This window comes from Ursus americanus, chromosome 6, assembly GCF_024610735.1.
Source record: "Ursus americanus isolate L20-20 chromosome 6, mUrsAme1.1.p, whole genome shotgun sequence".
In the NCBI taxonomy this organism is placed as follows: Eukaryota; Metazoa; Chordata; class Mammalia; order Carnivora; family Ursidae; genus Ursus; species Ursus americanus.
In genome coordinates this window covers 51,996,867-52,019,229 of record NC_142132.1, presented here as the reverse complement: position 1 = coordinate 52,019,229, position 22,363 = coordinate 51,996,867, and the positions used below count along the sequence as shown (strand labels likewise).

Here is a 22,363-nt window from a genome sequence, read left to right as displayed (position 1 = left end):
ATCAACACGCTACAAGGCTCCTACATGCCTTCTCTCAACCCCAAAGATAAAACTTCTTTTTTGACCTTTCTCACTAGTTTTTTTAATTTTTGCCCTTCATTTAAATGAAATCATACAATATGTATTCTTTGTATCTGGCTTCTTATGCTCAGCATTATGTTTGGAGAGTTCATACATGATGTTGTTGCCCATATTTGTAGTCTGTGACTTACCTGTTTATATTTCATATCCATTTATTTTTATTTTTTTATTTTCATATTAATTAATAGTTCTTTATCTTTTAGATTAGGAGTCGTTGTACTTTTTTGATAAAGTAGAAATATTTTAGACTTTGCAGGTCCCATCAGGACCCTCAACGTTCACTGTAGTCTAGAGAAGGCAGCCATAGATAGTGGGTAAATAAATGGGTGTGACTGTTCCAATGAAACTTTATTTACAAAACAGAATGTGGGCCAGATTTGGCCCACTAGTCATAACTTGCTGACCCCTGTTCTAGATGTTTATAACAGAGACTGTCAGATACCTACTTTATATCCACTCTCCCTATAGAATTTCAGGTATTTGTACCAGTTGAAAATTTATTTCTCAGCCTCTGTTACAGGTAGTGGTAGCTAATGAATTGTACACAAAAGTCAGGAGATGGAGCTTTCTGGAATGCCTTTTTTCCCCATTTTACCCCTTTTCTCCTAATTCCTGCCTGGAACATGGAACTATATGGCTAAAGGTACAGCAGACATCTTGGACGATGAAGTGTCACTGAGAATGGAAACGATAGAAGAAACTGAGTCCTTGATGTCCATGGAGCCACTATATCAGCTTTTTAATGCCTATCCCTAGACTAATTTTTTTATGAGAAAAATGAACTTTTACTTTGTATAAGCCACTGTTATTGCTTTTGTTAGTAGTAGCAATTGTACACTCATCCTTTGTTAAATATATTACAAATATCTTTTCCCAGTATGTGGCTTTTATAACTCTCACAATTTTCACATTTAAGTCTATAATCCACCTGGAATTGTTTTTTGTGTATGATATACAGCAGGAACATAATTTTTCCATATGGATAATGAATTTTTTTAGCACCATTTACTAACTAGTTCAGGATTTCTGACCAGGGGCATTTTTGGCATTTTGGGTGTGGCTATTGTACAGAAATGTCTCATGCCTAGCAGGATGTTTAATATTTATGATCCCTTCATATTAAATACCTGGAGCACCCCCTAGTCACTGTGATCACTAAAAATGCACATATAACTTTTTCAACTCTTCCATGAAGGTGGTATCATTTCCCAGAGAATCGTTGCATCCTCCCCACTGCTCTGCTATGCTGCCTCTATTATAGATTAATTTTTTAAAATATGAAAGTGTCTGTTCGGTCCTAAACTCATACAGCTGGTTTTAATTAAACCGTAACTTTATAATAATCCAAAATATCTGGTAGGGAACTCTTACTGCATTGTTCGTAATTGTCATGGCCAATCCTTGTCAGTATGTTAGAGTCAGATTGTCAAATTGCATAGGTCAATTTGGGGACGACTGCCATCTTAATGATACTGAGTTCTCCTTCTCATGAATTTGATATATAAATCTTTTCATTTTTAAAAATTTATTATCTATTTATTTATTTAAGTAATCTCTACATTCAACATTGGGCTTGAACTCACAACCCTGAGATCAAGAGTCACATGCTCTTCTGACTGAGCCAGCTGGGCTCCTCATAAATATTTTAATTTAATATCAATTTCTTTAATATCTTTTAATAAATTGTTTAAATTTTGTCCATAAATGTCCATTTGTTGAAAATTTATTCCTAGGTACCTTATATGGTACAATATTAAAAATTACATTTTTAATCTATTTATTGCTGTTATATAGGTGTACAGTACCTATTTTTTAAGGGAAATGAGTTCTGGGATAATATTGGCCTCTGGCAAAAATTTATATTCTTTGTCATGTTTTTAAAACTTCTAATATTTTACTTATATGTTAATAGATTTCTCATCTATTTAGTACTAGGTTAAATTTTCACTGGTTTTTTTTTTTTTACTGTGATAGTCACATAATATAGAATTCACTCTTTTAAAGTGAACACTGAAGTGGTTTTTAGTATATTCACAAAGTTGTGCAACCATCACTACTGACTAATTTCGGGACATTTTTATCACCCCCAAGAGAAGTCCCATACACATTAGCTGTCACTCCTCAACCCTCTAGTCCCTCAGCTCCCTGGGAACCACCAATCTGCTTTCTGCCTGTGTGGATTTGCCTATTCTGACGTTTCATATAAATGAATCATACAATATGTGACCTTTTGTGTCTGGCTTATTTCACCTCACATATTTTCAAGATTTAGCTGTGTTTTAGCACGTGTCAGTACTTCTTTTTTATTGATGAATATAATTCCAAAACTACCAAAATTTTGTTCATCTTTTCATCAGTTGATGGACATTTGGGTTGTTTTGTTTTTTGGCTGTTATGAATAATGCTGTTATGAATATTTGTGTACAAATTCTTCTGTAGACATATGTTTTGAATATTCTTAGGTATATAACTAGGAGTGGAATTGCTGGATCATATGAAAACTATTTTAATTTTTTGAAGAATACATTTATCATTGACCTTTATTGCTATGATTATGTTTTTTAAGGTTTCTAGTTACTATATAGATAATGTTGGTATTTTCCTTGTATTACACAAACATTTCATGCAGGTATCACATGTATGTCAGAGTAGGTAATTCCTTTGAAATCCATTATTTTGTTTTTAAGGTTGTGTCTTAATGAATGAAATCCAAGTTTTGAGATCAGAGTTGCAAATGCTACATAGGGTTATTTTCTTAAAAACTTGAAACAACCTCAAATTTACAGGAAAGTTACAAGTACAGTACAAAGAAGTATTTTTCATGAATAATTTGAGAGTAAGTTACTGACATGATACCTCCTCGTACCAAATATTTTTATGTATTTCCTTCAAACAAGGATACTACATGATTACATTACCTTGATGCACTACAAGGACACATGCTTACATGTGTAAGCTTCAAATTCTGGAAACTAACAGTGAAACGTGGCTACCATCTAATCTCTAGACCCCATTAAAATTTCACTAGTTGTACCAATAATATCCTTTATAGCAAAAGTTCACTTAACATTTTATGTCTCTTTAGTCTCCATCTGGAATAGTTCCTCAATTTGTGATATCACAGATATGAGCTTGTTTTTCTCATTGCATTCTGTCTGGTGGCACATGGTTCCATTTGTCCCATTATTGATAATGTTCACTTTGATCACTTAATTAAGGTGTGGTATCTTACACCTTAATTTTTTTTTCTGTTGTTTCAAAGTATGTTGTGGAGGGGTTCTGAGTGGCTTGGTCGGTTGAGCGTCTGCCTTTGGCTCCAGGACATGATCCCAGTCAGGTTCCCGGCTTAGCGGGGAGTCTGCTTCTTCCTCTCCCTTTGCCCCTCCCCCTGCTCGTGCTCTCCCTCTCTCTCTCAAATAAATAAAAAAAGCTTTAAAAAAAAAAAGTATTTTGTGGAGAGGTAACTTTGAAATTATGTAGCTACTATCCTATTCATCAGACTTTCGATTTTGGAATTTACTTACATCAGTGTAGACTCATGGATTCCTATTTTATTCAGTGAGTTGTAATATATCATTATCATTATTTGTTTTGAAGTTCACACTGTTCCAGCTTTTAGCCAGTAGAATTCCCTTCATACTGGCTTCTGTGCCATTTTGACATGTTCTCATCTTTCTTTGAGCGCTTACTTTCTGGCACAAGATACTCCAGGCTTATTTTGTACCTTCTTTGGCCCAACACTGGAATCAGCCACTTCTCTAAGGAGCCCTGGTTCCTTTTAGTGCCATATTTAGAAACAAATATTTGGGTGCTAAGTGTGCCCATTGCTTTTCATTTGTCCCTGAAGACCCTCTCAGTGGACCGAACTAGGGAATATATGTATTCCTTCTATTCCATTCTGACATGACATAGTTCATTCTAGTTTTTTCCTTTTTCATATTTGTAACTTCCTTCTTTGACAATAAGAAACCTGGGTTCCATTATCTTTATTATATTTACTTATTTGATAAATCCCCCTAAATGTAACCAGTTTCCTACCAATGCCACTGCCTCCTAACCTCTGCAAATATCCTTCTCACTTCATAAATGTTTCAACACCCTATACTGGGTCACTACCCCCTGCACCCTTTCACCCATTGGATATTCTTTTCACCCTGCTCAGAGCCAGACACGCAGTGTAGTTCTGACTTCCATACTGGCACCTTCTTCACCCTGCTTGGGCTGTCATCCTGTGTGAGGCTGCCTACTCCTCACATAGTAGCCTTCTTCTCTCTATTCTGGTACCAACATTACAAGCTGGCTGCCTTCCCATATGGACATCCTCTTCATCTAACTTGTGCTCCAACAACCTGCTCCCCAACCTGAAAACACCTACTGTGGCGCTGTATTTTCAAACATCATGCCAGTATATATCCCATTTTACGTGCTCTTCTTACAAGATATTGATACTCCTCCATTGAGAGTTTTTTTCCTCTTGAACCTGAATGGACTCTTTGCCTCAGTCAGTAGCATGCAGTGAATGTGATGCTACATGATTTTCTAGGTTAGAAGGTAACACAGCTTCTGCCTGCCTCTCTTTCTCTCTCTCTGGATACTTGACCTTGGAATCCAGCCACCTTGTTGTGAGGAAGTTCAGACCCGACCACATGGAAAAACCCATGTGGAGATGAATTGAAGCTCCCAGCTGAAAGTCAGCATCAACTACGAGATATTTGAGTGAATGGGCATTCAAATGAATTCAGGTCCAAGCCTTCAAGTTTTTCAACTGATATCTCAGAAGATGCAGAGAAGAGATAAGCTTTTCCTGCTACTCTATAAAAATTCCTGACCTATGTAAACCTGGGGAGATAATACATGATTGTTGCTATTTTAAGTCATTAAGTTTTAGAGTAATTTGTTATACTGCCAAAGTAACTAGAACACCCCTCTTGCACTGCTCAGGGTCAGGAAAACTGCTTAGATGTTTTCTTCACTCCTCTTGGTTTCCTACTATACAACAGGCCATCTTCCTACACAGACACCCTTATTACTGTGCTTGGGTTCCAGTTTCATATACCAGGGTGCCCTCCCAGGTTGATGCTTTTCTTATTCTGTTCTGGCTTTGAAATCCCGTGTTGGGTGTCTCTTGAGGCACTGGATAACAGGAAGCACATATCTACAGTCCCTGAGAGAAAGGAAACCCATAAGGTGAGAGCCCCTGTTTACCGTGGTTCCTGAGTGGGGATAATTGTCTATGGATTTGTAAGCCAGAGTCCAAACAAGGCATGGTGATTAAATTGTGCTGAGGAACAGAGATCAGAGTTCATGGAAGATGAAGCAGCTGGAATATGCAGGGCAGGGGGATATAAAGAGCACCAGAAATTGTAAATAAGTGGGGAAATATAAAAGTCTGTATTTTTGTGTGTGTGATTTCTTATTTATGCAAGATGGAATTTATATGTGTAGAAGTTAAAGATTAGGCAAAGACAGCTGAAAGGATGGGTGACTGTAAATGAAATTATACTATTTTAAGGTTATTACATTTATGAAGTGTCAAGTATCAAGAGAGAAATGGGAAGTATGAAGAAAGAGGTATGAAGTGGTAAAATATTGACTCTAACTAGACTTTTTTGATAGGTTATGAATGCATATTATTAGTTCTAGAGCAAGCATTAAAATTATAAGAAGAATAAGCTAAGATGCCAATTGGGGAAATAAAATGCAATACTAACAGATACTTGATTTGTTAATCAAATAAGTCAGGAAAGGAACAAGAGAGGACCAAAAAATAGAAGGGACAGATGGAAAAGAAACAGCAAGATGGTAGATTTCAACTCAACCATGTCAACAATTAAAACAAATGTAAATGGATTAAACACTCCAATTAAAAGCAGAGATTGTCAGAATGGATAAAAAAGCAAGACTCAACTGTATATGTAGAAATGCACTATAAATATATAGGCACAAATAGGTTGAAATTTAAAAGATAGAGAAAGATATATCATGAACACAGTAGGCTGTGTAATATAATGTTAATATGAGACAAAGTAAACTTGAAAACACGGAGTTCGTCCTAAGAAAGAATATTTCCTAGTGATAAGAGGCAATTTGTCTTAGATCGGGCTGCCGTAACAAGATACCACAGACTATGTGCTTAAACACCAGACACTTACTTTCTCACAGTTTTGGAGGCTAGAAATCCAAAAGCAAGGTGCCATCCAGACTGGTTTGTGGTGAGTCCTCTCCTCCTAGAATCTGTATCCTCACATGGCCTTTCTTCTAGGTATGTGTACAGATGGAGAGATCTCTGGTATCTCTTCCTCTTCTTACAAGAACATCAGTCCTATCAGATTAGGGCCTCACCCTTATGACCTCATTTTTTTTTCTTCAAATTTTTATTTAAATTCCAGTTAGTTAACATACAGTGTACTATTAGTTTCAGGTGTGGAATTTAATGATTCAGCACTTACATACAGCACCCCATGCTGATCACAGCAAGTGCACTCCTTAATCACCATCACCTATTTAACCCACCTTCCCTCTGGTAACCATCAGTTTGTTCTCTACAGTTAAGAGCTTATGACCTCATTTAACCTTAATTTCCTCTTAAAAAGTTCTGTTTCTAAATACAGCCACATTGTGGGTTAGGCTTCAGTGTAGGAATTCACATAGGAATTCATCGTAGGAGGACACAATTCAGTCTATAACACAGTTTACCAGGAAGACATAACAATTCTAAATAAGTACACATCTAACACAGTTTCAATATGGATGAAGAAAACGGATGGAGGGATCAGTGAATTCACAATTATTGTTAAAGATTCTAGTGACTAATAGAACAATTAGAAAATCAGGAAAAATATAAAAGATCTGATGCTACACCCAACAAATACAGAGTAAATATTCTTCTGAAGCACACATGTAATGTTCACAAGGACAGACTATATGGTGGACTATAAAATGTCTCGATATTGTTCAAAAGACTAAATCTCACAGAGTATATTCTTTGATCACAACAGAATTAAATTAGAAATCAGTAACAATAAGATACCTAGAAAAAACTCAAATATTTGGAAATTAACATGCTTCCAAATATCAAATTACAAGGAAAATTAGAGGGTATTTTGAACTGCATGATAACAAAAACACAAAATGTCAAAATATGTAGATGCTGCTGATGTCGTTTTTACAAGGAAGTTTGTAGCTTTAAACACCTATTTTAGGAAAGAATACAGCTTTGAATAAGTTTTTATCTTAAGATGCTGGGAAAGATTAAACCCAAAGAATAATGAAAGAAATAATGAACAGCAAAAATCACTGAAATAGAAAACAGATAAATAAAAGAGAAAATGAACAAATCCAAGAGTTGATCCTTTGAAAAGATTAATAATTGATAAGCCCTCTGGTGATACTGGTCAAGAAAAGCAAGGAAACACAAATTATAAATACCATGAATGAAAGAGGAAAGATCAGCTCAAATCCTACAGACATTAAAAGAATATTAATAGTAGGAACAATTTTATGCCACTAAATTCTGCAGCTTAGATAAAATGGACAAATTCTTTAAAAAATCTGAATAGTTGTAAAATTCATAAAGAAACTGAATCAAACAACTTTCTTAGACAAAGCTTTAGGCCTAGGTGGTTTCAGTACTGAATCTATCATGCATTTTTTGTGGAAGAAACAAGTCACACAAACTTTTCCCCAAAAATAGGAGCACTTTTAATTCATGTTATGAGGCCAGCATAACACTGAGGCCTAAAACCTGACAAAAACATATAAGAAAATTATGAGGTGGGACTTCTAGTATGGCAGAATGAATAGCCTGACAAGTTCTCTTCCCCCAAAGCAGCAATAAAACTGGATAAAATGGTCAAAGCAACTATTTCAGGACCCTGAAATTAATCAAAGTTACTTAAAACAGCAAAGCAGTTATTCATGAAAATCAGTAGAACCATATGTTAAGAACAATGAGAGCCTGTTCTACAAAGGGACAAGCTATGATAACTAGCAGCTTAACCACCAGAGAGGAGTGGAACTTGGACAAACTCTATACCCAATGCCATCATCAATAACAGTAGCAAACTCAGTGGCATACAGACGAGGTAAAATAGTGGCTCAGATAGTCTGTGGATTTATTCAAGGCTAGGCAAAAAAATGAATTGGCAGACTATCCAGAAATTTATCAAGGAGATCTGGGAAATAAGATAGTCATAGTGCTGGGACACCTGGGTGGTTCAGTCAGGTAAGCGTCTGCCTTTGGCTGAGGTCATGATCCCAGGGTTCTGGGATCAAGTTCTGCATCAGGCTCCTTGCTCGTCGGGGAGCCTGCTTCTCCCTCTGCCTGCAGCAGCCCTCTCTTTCTCTCTGACAAATAAATTAATTAAATCTTAAAAAAAAAAAAGATAGTCATAGCGCTCTAATAAACTCTCCACATATCCAAGCAGCACGCAAATATAGAGGAGATCATGAAAGGGCACAGAAATTAAAAGCCAAGGCAGACAAAATAAACAGAATACTACTAGAAACAAAAAGACAATTCATAATGTTAAAAAGGCCAATTCATTAGGGGGGAAAAAAGCAATTACAAATATATACATATCTAAGAATCAAGCCTTAAAGTACATGAAGTAAAATTTGGCAATTACAGCAAGAGATTTCAATACCCTACTCCCAATACTTGACAGAACTACTAGACAGAAAATCAGCAAGCTAACTGAAGACTGAAACAACACTATTAACCAACTTGACTTAACAGTCTATCCAAAGACAACATAGTATATATTCTGTATATATAAAACAAGTCTTATAACTCTATGAGGACTAAAACTATACTAGGTATGTTCCCCAACCACACTGGAATTAAGTTAAAAAAATCTACACCTAGAGGGGCACCTGGGTGGCTCAGTCATTAAGCGTCTGCCTTGGGCATTCTGGGATCAAGCCCCGCATCAGGCTCCTCTGCTGGGAGTCCGCTTCTTCCTCTCCCACTCCCCCTGCTTGTGTTCCCTCTCTCGCTGGCTTCCTCTCTCTGTGTCAAATAAATAAATAAAATCTTAAAAAAAAAAAATCAACACCGAGAAATTTGGGATATCCCCAATTAAGCAGTTCTCTTTTAATTAACTGATGGGTTGAAGAAATCTACAAGGGAAATTATAAAATATTTTTAATTGAATGAAAAGGGAAAAACAATATAAATCTGTAGGATGTAGCTCAAGTGGTGCTTAGAAGAAAATTAATAGCTTTAAATCCTATGGGGGAAAGAAATCAAGCTCACAGATGCAAAGAACAGATTGATGTTGGCCAGAGATGGGAGTTGGGGAATGGGCAAAATGGGTGAAGGGAGTCAATATTTAAAAGCTTCTAGTTATAAAATAAATCAATAATGGGAATGTAATGTATAGCATGGTGACTACAGTTAATAATACTGTATTGCATATTTGAAAGTTGCTTAAAAGTTCAAGAAAAAAAATTCTGTAACTATGTATGGTGACATTTTAACTAGATTTATTGTGATCATTTCACAATATATCATTTCACAATATATACAAACATTGACTCATGTTGTACCCCTGAAACTAATATAATGTATAATAAAATTTTAAAAATAGAAAAAAATGTCTACAGAAAAAAGGAGGGTCAATAACATGAGCTTCTACTTTTAGAAACTAAAAAAGTAAATAAAAAGCAAGCAAAAGGAAGGAAACAATACAGATTAGAGTAGAAATTAACAAAATACAAAACAAAAAACAGAGAAAATCAATAAAGTCAAAAGTTGGTTCTTTGAAGAAATTCAACAAAATTGACAAGTCTTTAGGTAGTCTGAGCAAGAAAAAAGACACAAATTAACAAGATTAGAAGTGAATGAGGGGGACATAATTATTGACTCTTCAAAAATGAAAAGGACTAAGGGAATGTAATAAGGAACTACATGCCAAGAAATTAGATAATTCTGACAAATTTCTAGAAAGACACAATTGCCAAACTGACTCAAAAAGAAATAAAAAATCCATACAGATCTATAATAATTAAATAAATTAGTAATTAAAAATCTTCCTACAAAGAAAAACTCAGGCATAAATGGCTTTCTTGGCAAATTCTACCAAGTATTTAAAAGAATAAATAATGACTATCTTTCATAAACTTGTTCAGAAAATAGGGGAAGGAATACTTCCCAACTCATCCCATGAAGCCAGTATTACCTTGCTACCAAAGCCAGACAAAGACATCACAAGAAAAGAATTCTGTGTGCAAAAAATTCGATAGAATCCATAAAACAAACAAAACTATTAGAACTAATAGAGTTCAACAAGGCCACAAGATAAAAGGTCAATATAAAAAACCAATTGTATTTCTACAATTGATTTACATATTTAAAGAAGAAACATTACCAGTCTTTCAGAAAAATGGGAACAGTTCCTAATTCATTCTATGAGGCCATTATTAGCCTGAAACCCAACTCAAAGACATCACAAGAAAACTACAAATTAATATCCTTCTTAAAATCAGACACAAAAACTTTAAATTATTAGCAAACCAAATCTAGCAACATAAAGGGATTATTTACCCTGACCAAGTGGGATTTATTCCAGGAATTCACAGCTCGTTAAACATGAGAAAATTAATTTAATACATCGTAGTAATGAAGGACAAAAAATGACATCATCTCAGTAGCATTTGACAAAATCCAACATCCATTCATGATACTCAAAAAACTAGAAATAAAAAGGAACTTCACCAACCTGACAAAGGACATCTAAAAAAACTTAGAGCTAACATTGTATGTAATGAGGAAAGACTGAATATTTTCCTCTTAAGATCAGGAACAAGGTAAGGATATCTACATACTACTTTTTAAATTTAATTTAATTTATTTTTATTTTTGTTCCAGTAGAGTTAACATACAGTGTTATATTAGTTTCAAGTGTACAATATAGTGATTCAGCAATTCTATACATTACTCAGTGCTCATCATAACTGTACTCTTAATCTGCTTCACCTATTTCACCCTTGCTCCCACCCACTTTCCCTCTGATAACCATCAATTTGTTCTCCATAGTTAAGGGTCTGTTTCTTGATTTGTTCTTTTTCTTTCTTTGTTTTGTTTCTTAAATTCCACATATGAGTGAAATCATATGGTATTTGTCTTTCTCTTATTTCACTTAGTATTCTATTCTCTAGATCCATCCACGGATCCATCCATTCTTGCAAATGGCAAGATTTTGTTCCTTTTCATGGCTGAGTAATATTCGCGCGTGTGGACACGCACTTAAGATATATATATACCATATCTTCTTTATCCATTCATCTATAGATGGACACATGGGTTGCTTCCATATCTTGGCTATTGTAAATAATGCTGCAGTAAACATAGGAGTGCATATATCTTTTTGAATTAGTGTTTTCCTATTCTTTGGGTAAATATCCAGTTCCAGTTGTCACTTTTATTCAGCATTGTACTGGAGGTTCTAGTCACTGCAATAAGCTAATATAAGAAAATGAAAGGCATCCACATTGGAAAGGACTAAATAAAACTATCTTCATTTGCAGATGACATGATGTAGAAAATTCTGAAGAGTTCACACCCTTTCTGCCCCCACAAAATCTGCCAGAACAAAGAAATAACTTTAGGAAGATCACAGTATATCAGATCAATTTACAAAAATCAGTTATAAATGTGGCATGTTTACATAATAGAATATTATCCAGCCATAAAAAGAAAAGAAGTCCTAATACATGCTATACTATGGATGAACCTTCGAAACAGGCTCAGTGAAAGAAGCCAGACACAAAAGGCTATATATTATATGATTCCATGTATATAAATGTCCAGAAGAGCAAATCCAGAGACAAAAAGTAGGTTAGTTGTGGCCAGAGACTGGGTAGAAAGAGAAATGGAGACAGGGTTTCTTTTCAAGGTGATGAAATTTTCTGGGATTAGATACTGGTGATGGCTGCACAATTGTGAATATACTACAAACCACTGGAAATAATACCCCAAACCGCTAACTTGCACACCTTAAAAAGATGAATTTCATGGGATATGAATTGTGTCTAAATTTAAAAATCTTTCTATACATTAGTACATGAACAACTCTGAAAATGAAAATAAAAAATAAATTTAATTCACAATAGAACAAAAGGGATAAACTTAACAAAAGAAGCACAAACTTGTACAAAAGAGGAAAGTTAGAAGACTTACACTATCATATTTCAAAACTTAATAAAATGATGCTATAATCAAAACAGTGTGGTATTAACATAAGGATAGGCATAATGATCAATGGAACAGAACTGATAACCCAGAAATAAACACTTACATTTAGAGTCAATTGATTTTTGATAAAGATGCCAAGGTAATTCAACGGGGAAAGTATTTTTCCCCATAAATAATTGCTGAGACAATTGGATATCCATATGCAAAAAGATGAAATTAGATTCTTAACTTACATCATATAGAAAATTTACTCAAAATTATAAATTTAAATGTAAGAGCAAAAACTGTCAATTTTTTAGAAAAAAATATGAGAAAGCCTGCAAGACAACAGTACACAGATATGACACACCAAAGCACAAACTTGAAAAAGGACTGGTAAGAGTGTTTCCTGAGAAGTCCCAAGTGTTTACCTCTCCTACTTCAAAGATACCTGATACTAAGTCTGAAATTAGGTCAAAATAAAAAGTTAAACAAAAAAAAAGATATGGTACTGATTGGTTACCTAGTATAAAGACCACTGAGATCTTCTCAGTTAAGGAGATCTTATTTGATGAATGCTCACTATTATTACTAGCATCATCCTTTCTATCATCCAGCATAGAGGCTCAGATTCATCTTCGTTAACCATCTCTCTTATCAAATCAGTCATCAAATTCTGTGGATTCTATCCTCACACAACATGGCTCATATCTTTGTTCTCCCTTTTCCCCCTATTTTAAAAAATTGAGATATAACTGATATGACTTTATATTAGTTTTAGATGTACAGTATAATGATTTGATATAAGTATATATTATAAAATGATCAAAGTTCTTGCTTTGTTTCAGTGGAGGACAGAAATGCTAAAAAAATTAGACTTTGTTAGAAAAATAAAGGAGTATGGATGCTAAAATTTTAAGTATAACTACTAACAAATATAAACATAATGAATAACTTCCAAATTAATAGGGGGAATAAAGAAAACTAACAGAAGGAAAAGAGAATAAAAAACACAAGAAAAAGAAGGATAAATACAAACACAAAACAAATGGTAGAAATAAATCCAAATATTGCACATTATAATAAGTAAAAGTAGATCAAGTTTACCTATTAATAAAAGACAGAGACTCTGAAATTGGATTTTAAAATTCCAGCTACATGCTATTTAAATAAACATGTCAAAGACAGAATGACACGCAAATGTTGAAAATAAAGGAATGGGAAAAGTTGTAACAAGCAAATACCAACAAGAAGAAGAACAGTATTTAAGTAAATAAATATTTAATAGAAAAAAATAACAAATTAGTAAAGAAACAGGCTCTTAACTATTGAGAATAAACATGGTTACCAAAGGGGAGATGGCTGGGGGATGGGTGAAAGAGTAATGGAGATCAAGGACTACACTTGTCATGATGAGCACAGGGTGATGTATGGAATTGTTGAATCACTGTATTGTATGCCTGAAACTAATATAGCACTGTTGATGACTATACTGGAGTTAAATATTTCTTAAAAAATGCATGCAACGCAAAAAAAAAAAAAAAAGATATCTTGCTAGGAGATTGTGCTTAGTCACTTCTTTCTCAACATTATCCCATTCTCATCTCTAATAAGAACTTTGACCCTCCTTAAAAAAAAAAATAAGAAATTTCACTGAGACTAGTAAAGTCCCATTGTACCCCCCCCCCAGGAGCTTGAAAACGGTAAGAAATTTTTAAGAATATTATTTGTGTTGAGTCTTGTGAAAATAAATAAAAGAAATATCATTAAACATTAAATAAACACTACCACCCTCCATAAGAAGCCATAACTCACATTCCCCAACAGGAAGAAGCTTACTTTATATACCCTAACAGAAGGAAGGAAGGAAGAACTTCTTCCTACCCAGCAACAGCCCAGCCACTACCCTCAGCCAATGAGAAGCCATAACAGCCCCTTCTAGCTTCCTCCTTTCACCAGAAAAGCAAGCCCCTCTCCTCTTTTCTAGCCTTGCCTGTGGTTTGCCATCAGTTAGCTTGTCCCCAGTTCCACTTCTCTGCTATTCCCAAATAAGCTCATTTTGCTTGTAAAATAGCTCACTTTTGTTTTTTTTTTTTTAAGGTCAACAGTCTTTAAAGTTAACCTTCATATGTATTTAGCAAACCTTTTCTAATTGGGTAGAAGCTGATTTTCATTCTTGGAGTGAAAATACAGATTTCTTATCTTATACTTTTTAAAAAGGTTTAACTTTTCTTCCACCAGAATATAAAAAGGTGCATAAATACAGGTGAAGTAGAGGGTAAGCAGAGAATCAGGTAACATGATCAGATTTACATTTTATAGCCGTCTGTCCGTATGGCTGCTGCTAAAGAATCACAGAGGGCGGGGACAACCGAAACTGTCAACTGAAAAACACAGACTACAAAGCAATACATACACACTTGGCCCTTGAACAGTACAGGTTTGAACAGTGTGGGTCCACTTTCATGTGGATTTTTTCAATACAGTACAGTACAGTAAATGTATTTTCTCTTATGATTTTCTTAACCTTTTCTTTAGCTTACTTTATTATAAGAATACAGTTTGTAATACATATATAAAATATGGGATATTGGTAAAGCTTCCAATCACTGGTAGACTATTAGCAGTTAGGTTTTTGGAGACTCGAATGTTATATATGGATTTTTGACTGTGCGTGTGGGGGGGAGGTGGTGGTCAGCACCCCTAAGCCCCATGTTGTTCAAGAGTCAAATGTATAGGACTATCTATCTTCAGCTCTAAAAAAATACTGGAACCAAGCAACTATACTAAAATTAGCAGTCATTATATTTGGTAGAATTATTGGTAATTTCAATTTTTTCTTCATACTTTTCTGGATCTTTCAAAATGATTACAATAAACATAGTATTTTTATGATGAAGAAAATGTTACTTTAAAAAAGTAGACATTTCTATAAATTTTCTTTAAATAGGAATAGAAAGGAATCTGAATATTTTAAGATACAAAAATTCACTAACTATTCTTTCATGGAAATTCAACAGTATTTCAAATGGATTAAGTACTGAAAACAAAATTTGATTGCTTTCAACCTTTATGATTTTAAAAGCTCACCTAAATATTCTGGTGTGTTATTTTCTTCTAGGAACTTGATCAAAATGCCACTGAAAAAGTCCAGGCAATGTTCACAGCCATTGACGAGCTCCTGTATGAGCAGAAGTTGAGTGTGCATACTAAGAGTCTACAAGAAGAGTGCCAACAATGGACATGTAGCTTTCCTCACCTCAGGTATTGAAGCCCTACAGTTGGCCTGTATTCATGGCTAACACTAAAACCTGAAAAGTAGATATCCAAAAAAGCTTCTGTTCTAAAATCTTTATGGGCTTGGTTTTAATGAATGTAAATAAGGCCATCTGGTGTACAGACTCAGTTGAGAGGAAATTCAAGTTGAAGGAAGTCTCTTGGAGTTTTCATAACTACCACTACGTTGTCCTAATTGAGTAAAATAATTTCTATACCAGTAGCTGAGATCTGTGTATTATGGCTGTCCAAACAGCTCTTCTTTTGAGCAAGAGGGTCAGAAAATGTGTTTGTTTACACTGTTTACAAGAAAATTCTTATGTATACCTGAAAACAGACATAAGCTGTTAGGAAACTTTTCTCAGAAACCCCATTACTGTACTTATGACTTAAAATTTATACTTAAAACTTATAAAGCCTCATGTTCTTAAGAATATAATTCATAGTTTTCACTAATTTGGACTGGCTTTCATCCATTTTGGCAGATTTTATGAAGATTATTGTAGAGGATGGAGGGAAAATTACAAATGTTTGCTCAGTTTCCTTGGATTTTTTCAACAGTGGGAGGCTATAGCTTTATCTTTTCCATCTCCATTCTTTGGAAGAGAGCTATACCTCTAATAAGACTCTGGATTCATATTTTCTCTCAAGAATTATTCTTAATCAGTTTCAGACTAAGTATGTACTGGACTTTTATGTAGAGCCAGAGGATTTGCTCCAAAAATATCTACATTTTGTATGAATGACAGGTGAGGATGCTTAATTGTCTCTTTATGTTGTTCATTTTGAAGGATTCTGGGTAGGCAGATAATCACTCCAAGTGAAGGTTATGGGCTGTATCCTAGATCCCCTTCCATTGTTTCAGCTTCACATGAGGCAACACTTTCTCAAGAAAGAGATTCTACTATGTAAGTATTTCTAATATGTAAGTATTTATGTATTCAAATGTGCAAGTGTTATATTCTGCCAGTTATACTAGGGGATTAAAAAACTTTTTACTTGTTGGTATTTAATAAAGCACAGAAAATTCTGTTAAGATTGACTATAGTTTTTGTGCATATAAGAATTTTATTATATAATTTTTTTTGTCTGAAAAGACAGACATTCCCTAGGGTTTAAGGATATTTTTGTTATTTAGATCCACCTCTAGGTCTGTATTTATATATATCTGTAAATACGGGCACTTCCTTCTTGAAATAAAGTGTAGATAGACTGGGTTAAAAAAATTTAGGGGTCTGAGAAACACACTTTAAAATTTTTTTGAGGGACGCCCAGGTGGCTCTGTTGGTTAAGCGTCTGCCTTCAGCTCAGGTCATGATACCAGAGTCCTGGAATTGAGTCCTGCATCAGGCTCCTTGCTCTGCAGGGAGCCTGCTTCTCCCTCTGCCTGCTGCTCCCTCTGCTTGTGCTCATGCTCTCTCTCTCTCTCTGACAAATAAATAAATAAAATCTTTTTTAAAAAAGATTTTTTGAAAAAATTTTGAAAAAGTGTTTTTTCTTAAACATGTAATATTAATTACAACTTAATTTCTTTACAGAAATTAAACTATTAGTTTATTAGCTTAAATTGTGTGATTAGTATATTATTCAGAATAGCTAATTCTTTTGAATACCTCAGACTCTTTAAACAACAGCAAAATAAACCTAAATAGGATTATTCCGTTTTCTTACACCATACACAAAAATAAATTCAAAACAGATTAAAGGGGGCACCTGGTTGGCTCATCAGTTGAGCATCTGCCTTTGCCTCTGGTCCATATCCCGGAGTCCTGGGATCAAGCCCCAGGTTGGGTCCTTGCTCAGTGGGGGTCTGCTTCCCCTTTCTCCCTCTGCCATTCCCCCCACTTGTCTACACTCTGTCTCTCAAATAAATAAATAAAATCTTTTTAAAAAATAGATTAAAGACCTAAATGTGAGATCTGAAACCATAAAAATCCTAGAAGAGAACCCAGGCAATAACCTCTTTGACCTCGGCTGTAGCAACTTCTTTCTAGATATATCTCCTGAGGCAAGGGAAACAAAAGCAAAAATAAACCATTGGGACTTCATCACAAAAAAATCTTCTGCACAGCGAACAATCAACAAAACTAAAAGGCAACCTATGGAATGGGAGAAGATATTTGCAAATGGCATATCTGATAAAGGGTTAGTATCCAAAATATATAATTTATAAAACTCAACACCCCCAAAATTAATAATCCAATTTAAAAATGGGCAGAAGACATGAACACAAATTTTTCCAAAGAAGACATACAAATGGCCAACAGACACCTGAAAAGATGCTCAACATTACTGGTCATCAGGGAAATACAAATCAAAACTACAATGAACTATTCCCTCACAACTATCAGAATGGGTAAAATCAACAATACAAGAAACAATGGGTGTTGACAAGCAATATGAAGAAAGGGAACCCTCTTTTTTTAAAGATTTTATTTATTTGAGAGAGAAAGATAGAGCAAGCATGACTGGGGGGGGAGGTGCAAAGGGAGAGGGAGAAGCAGGCTCCCCACTGAGCAGGAACCCTGACAAGGGGCTCCATCCCAGGACCCTGGGATCACGATCTGAGCCGAAGGCAGATGCTTAACCAAATGAGCCCCCCAGGCGCCCTAAGGGAAACCCTCCTGCACTATTGGTGGGAATGCAAACTAGAGCAGCCACCCTGGAAAACAGTATGCAGGTTCCTTAAAAAGTTAAAAATAGAACTATCCTGTGATCCAGCAATCATACTACGAGATATTTACCCAAAGAATACAAAAATACTAATTCAAAGGGGTACATGCACCCCGATGTTTATAGCGGCATTATCTTCAATAGCCAAATTATGGAAACAGCCCAAGTGCCCATCAACTAATGAACGGATAAGGAAGATGTGGTGTATATATACACAATGGAATATTACTCAGCCATAAAAAAGAATGAAATCTTGCCATGGATGGATCTAGAGAGTATAATATTGAGTGAACTAAGAGAAAGACGAATACCATATGATTTTACTCATATGTGGAATTTAAGAAACAAAACAAAACAAAGAGAAACAGTCTCTTAACTATAAAGAACAAACTGATGGTTACCAAAGTGGAGTTATGTAAGGGGGTGAAATAGGTGATGGGGATTAAGGAGTGAATTTGTGATGAGCACTGGGAGATGTATGCAAGTGTTGAATCACTATACTGTACACCTGAAACTAATATCACACTGTATATTAACTAACTGGAATTTAAATAAAACATTTTTTAAAAACCTAAATAGGATTATTTTAAAACCTATGTTTACCCTTAAATCTATTGTAAAATATCATAGTTTTAATTCTTTTGTTGTTGTTGTTATTCCTAATTTTGTCCCCAAGACTGTAGTTTTACTTATTTGAATCACCTGCTAAGAGTTTTAGTAGAAGTAGTTTTGATGCCTTTTTGGACTTGTAGTAATTTCAAAAGACCACAAAGTAAAACATTACTGCATTAGACCAGTTTATGGTTATAGGACCTGGGTTATCAACTAAATTAGAGAATGGGATTTGTTTACTTTTCTCAAAGGATTTAAATTCAAGTTTCTTGTCACTAGGCTGAGCTTTCTTTTTAAATTTAAACCTCATGTATTACATCAATAAGCCTTTTTAAGTTTACTCTCTTTATATAACTTCCAGATTTTTACAAACTAATGTCTTCCACAGAAATGATGTATTCTTTAATTCTCACTGACCAGAATTACATAACTCATGTCATGTCATTACTATATTTACCTGATGTTAGTATAAAATTTATATATGCCTTATTGTTTTATAAGCAGTAGGTCCATTTAGACACTCATCTCCAAGGAAATAAGTAATCAAGCCTGAGCAATTAGCCCCTCTTTTTTTAGGATATCTGACTAAATCACTCTGCAACATTGCAAACTTCCTTTCTACTTGCTACCCCACTGCTGATTAGCCCTTCTTATTTTTGGATTTGCTCTTCTGGACTATTTGCTTACAGTTTTTAATTATTACTTTCATTTATGATACAGATAAACACCTATCTGTACTTCATACACAGACATATACCTAGATGAAACAAATTACCCAGCTTTGTTAACATACCACTTCTTATGGAAAGCAATAACAAACATAATCCATCATATTTACTTTCATGTAACCACTACTTTGTCCATACTTGTTATTTTCTTGAGTACCATTATGAACTCAGAGCATTTAAAAACATTTATATATTTTAATTAATCATAATTATTATTGATGCTCAAATTGTTACAACTTGGCCATCAAGCTAGTTCCTTTGTTTTTGTCTTGACTGTATCCTTGTGTTGTGGTTACAGTAGGATGTTCCAGGCCCATCTTTAATTTTTTTCTTCAAGACATAGAATCAGCTGAAATTTAAGGAGAACTACTTCTGTTGAGAGGCTAATAGTATTTGAGAACAAAATTTGGGTAGTGAAGGTCTGTAATTTGGTGCTGTCGCTATTTTACCACTTTTTGCTGTAGAAACTATGGAGGTATGATTTTTTTCAGTTTAACAAATAATCTGCCATAAAATGAGGCTTATAAATGAGACTTTCTACAAAAATAATATTTCAAATTATATCCATTCTTGCCACCCAACATTATATCAGATTTTCCTTTTAAAATTAAGGGTTGATCCTTTCTGTCTCCCACTTAAAAATCTTCAATAGCTTCCCACTGAATTTAAGATAAAAATGTAAAATTATATCATAAGCTGACTTAAGCCTACATCTCTATCATTGTCTTCTGTCATTCTCTCTCTCATTCATTAAACCTCCCACAGTGGCTTTCTTTAATGTCAGATGTACTAAATGTACTAAACAAGGTGTTTGGTCCAGTTTCTATTCTTGAGTTCTTGGGCCAGAGAAAAGTGGTACAATAAAAAAGACAAAAGTACAGTATTTTCTTCTTTGTATTTCTTAACACCTAGCACGAGTGATTACAACATGGTTAGCATTCAACGTTGTTTTTTTTTTTTTTTTACTAAATTAAAGCATAATGTACTTATATGATACCAAGTGATATGAACATGAATTTATGTATACATTGATATTATTATTGCAAAACAATGTTAGTGTCTAGGTCAAAATGGAATTCCAGGAGCATAACAGAAGACGGTGGCAGCATAAGGAGAAAACATAGGCAAAAAAGGACCATGAGAATATGAGTTTAAGGACATTTTCACTTGAAAAAAATTATGCACTTTACTGTTTCAAGTTAGCATAAGGAGCTGTCTACCTTTAGTTTAAATACATACCTCAGCAAAAATTAGCTAACTATAATACCTACTAAGATATTAAAGTGTATGACTATATGCAGAATTATAATCCTTGAAAACCACTAAAAGAATAGAGAACACAGAATAGAAAAACCTTTGTGTAAATGGCCAAATGACTTTCAACAACTGTGTCAAGACTACACAATGGGGAAAGGACACTCTTCACCAAATGGTGCTGGGAAAACTAGGTACCCAGATGCAAAAGAATGAATTTGGAACCTTACCTTGCACCATATATAGAAATTAACCATAAGCAGATTAAAGACCTAAATACAAGACCTAAGACTATACAACTCCTAGGATAAAACATAGGGGAAAAGCTTCAGGACAGTGGACGTGGCAATGATTTATTGGATATGACACTAAAAGCATAGGCAACAAAAGCAAAAATAAACAAATGGGACTATATCAAACTTAAAAATTTCTAAGCATCAAAAGAAACAGTCGATACACTGAAAAGGCAGCCTGTAGAATGGAGGAGAATATTTGCAAATCACATATCTGATAAGGGGTTAACATCCAGGATATAAGAGAACTTCTGCAACCCAACAACAACAAAATAACCCAATTAAGAAATGAACAAAGGGGCGCCTGGGTGGCTCAGTCATTAAGCGTCTGCCTTCAGCTCAGGGCATGATCCCAGGGTCCTGGATCGAGCCCCACATCGGGCTCCTCCGATGGGAGCCTGCTTCTTCCTCTCCCACTCCCCCTGCCTGTGTTCCCTCTCTCTCTGTCTCTCTCTCTCTTTCTCTGTCAAATAAATAAATAAAATCTTAAAAAAAAAATGAACAAAGGACTAGAATACACAATTCTCCAAAGAAGATACATACATGGTCAACAAGCGTATGAAAAGATGCTCAGCATCACTAATCATAAGAAAAACGCAAATCAGAACCACAATAAGATCAACTCACACCCATCAGCATGGCCACCATCAATAGAACAGAAAATAAGAAGTATTGGCAAGGATGCAGAGAAATTGGAACCTTTGTGCACTTTTAGTAGAAATGTAAAATGATGCGGCCACTGTGAAAAACAGTATGGAGGTTGCTTAAAATATTAAAAATAGAGTTATCATATGATCCAGCAATCCCACTCCCAGCTATATGTATCCAAAAAAACAACAACAACAAAATGAAAGCAAGATCTGAAAAAGGTATTTGCACAACCATGTTCACTGCAGCATTATTCACAATAGACAAGATATCCGGAAACAACCCAAATGTCTATCAACAGATGAATGGCTAAAGAAAATGTGATAGTATTTGCAATAAAATGTTACATAGCTGTAAAAGGAAGGAAATCCTGTTACATGCTACAATATGGATGAATCTCAAAGACATTGTGCTAAGTGAAATAAGCCAATCACAAAAGGAAAAATACAGTATGATTCCACTCACATCACATATCTAGAGTAGTCAAAATCATAGATAGTAGAAAGGTGATTGCCAGGAGGGGGAGGGGATTAGTATTTAATAGGTATTAGTGTCAGATTTTCAAGATAAAAAAAGTTCTTGAAATCTGCTACTCAATAATAATGTGAATATACTTTACACTA

At 34.7% G+C, this 22,363-nt stretch overlaps 1 protein-coding gene across 7 annotated transcripts in view; it reads left to right on the top strand.

Annotated features, from left to right (window-relative positions):
* The window catches only part of FAM149B1 (family with sequence similarity 149 member B1), a 76,027-nt gene that overhangs the window by 9,270 nt on the left and 44,394 nt on the right, over positions 1-22,363 (top strand). For all 7 annotated transcript variants that reach the window (XR_015724823.1, XM_087863038.1, XM_045783510.2 and 4 more), the window contains exons 4-5: positions 15,378-15,520; positions 16,324-16,440. Coding sequence is in view for 6 of the 7 variants with exons in the window: in XM_087863038.1 (XP_087719164.1) it covers positions 15,378-15,520; positions 16,324-16,440 (260 nt within the window). In the remaining variant the exon portion in view is untranslated. The remainder of the gene's footprint in view (positions 1-15,377; positions 15,521-16,323; positions 16,441-22,363) is intronic.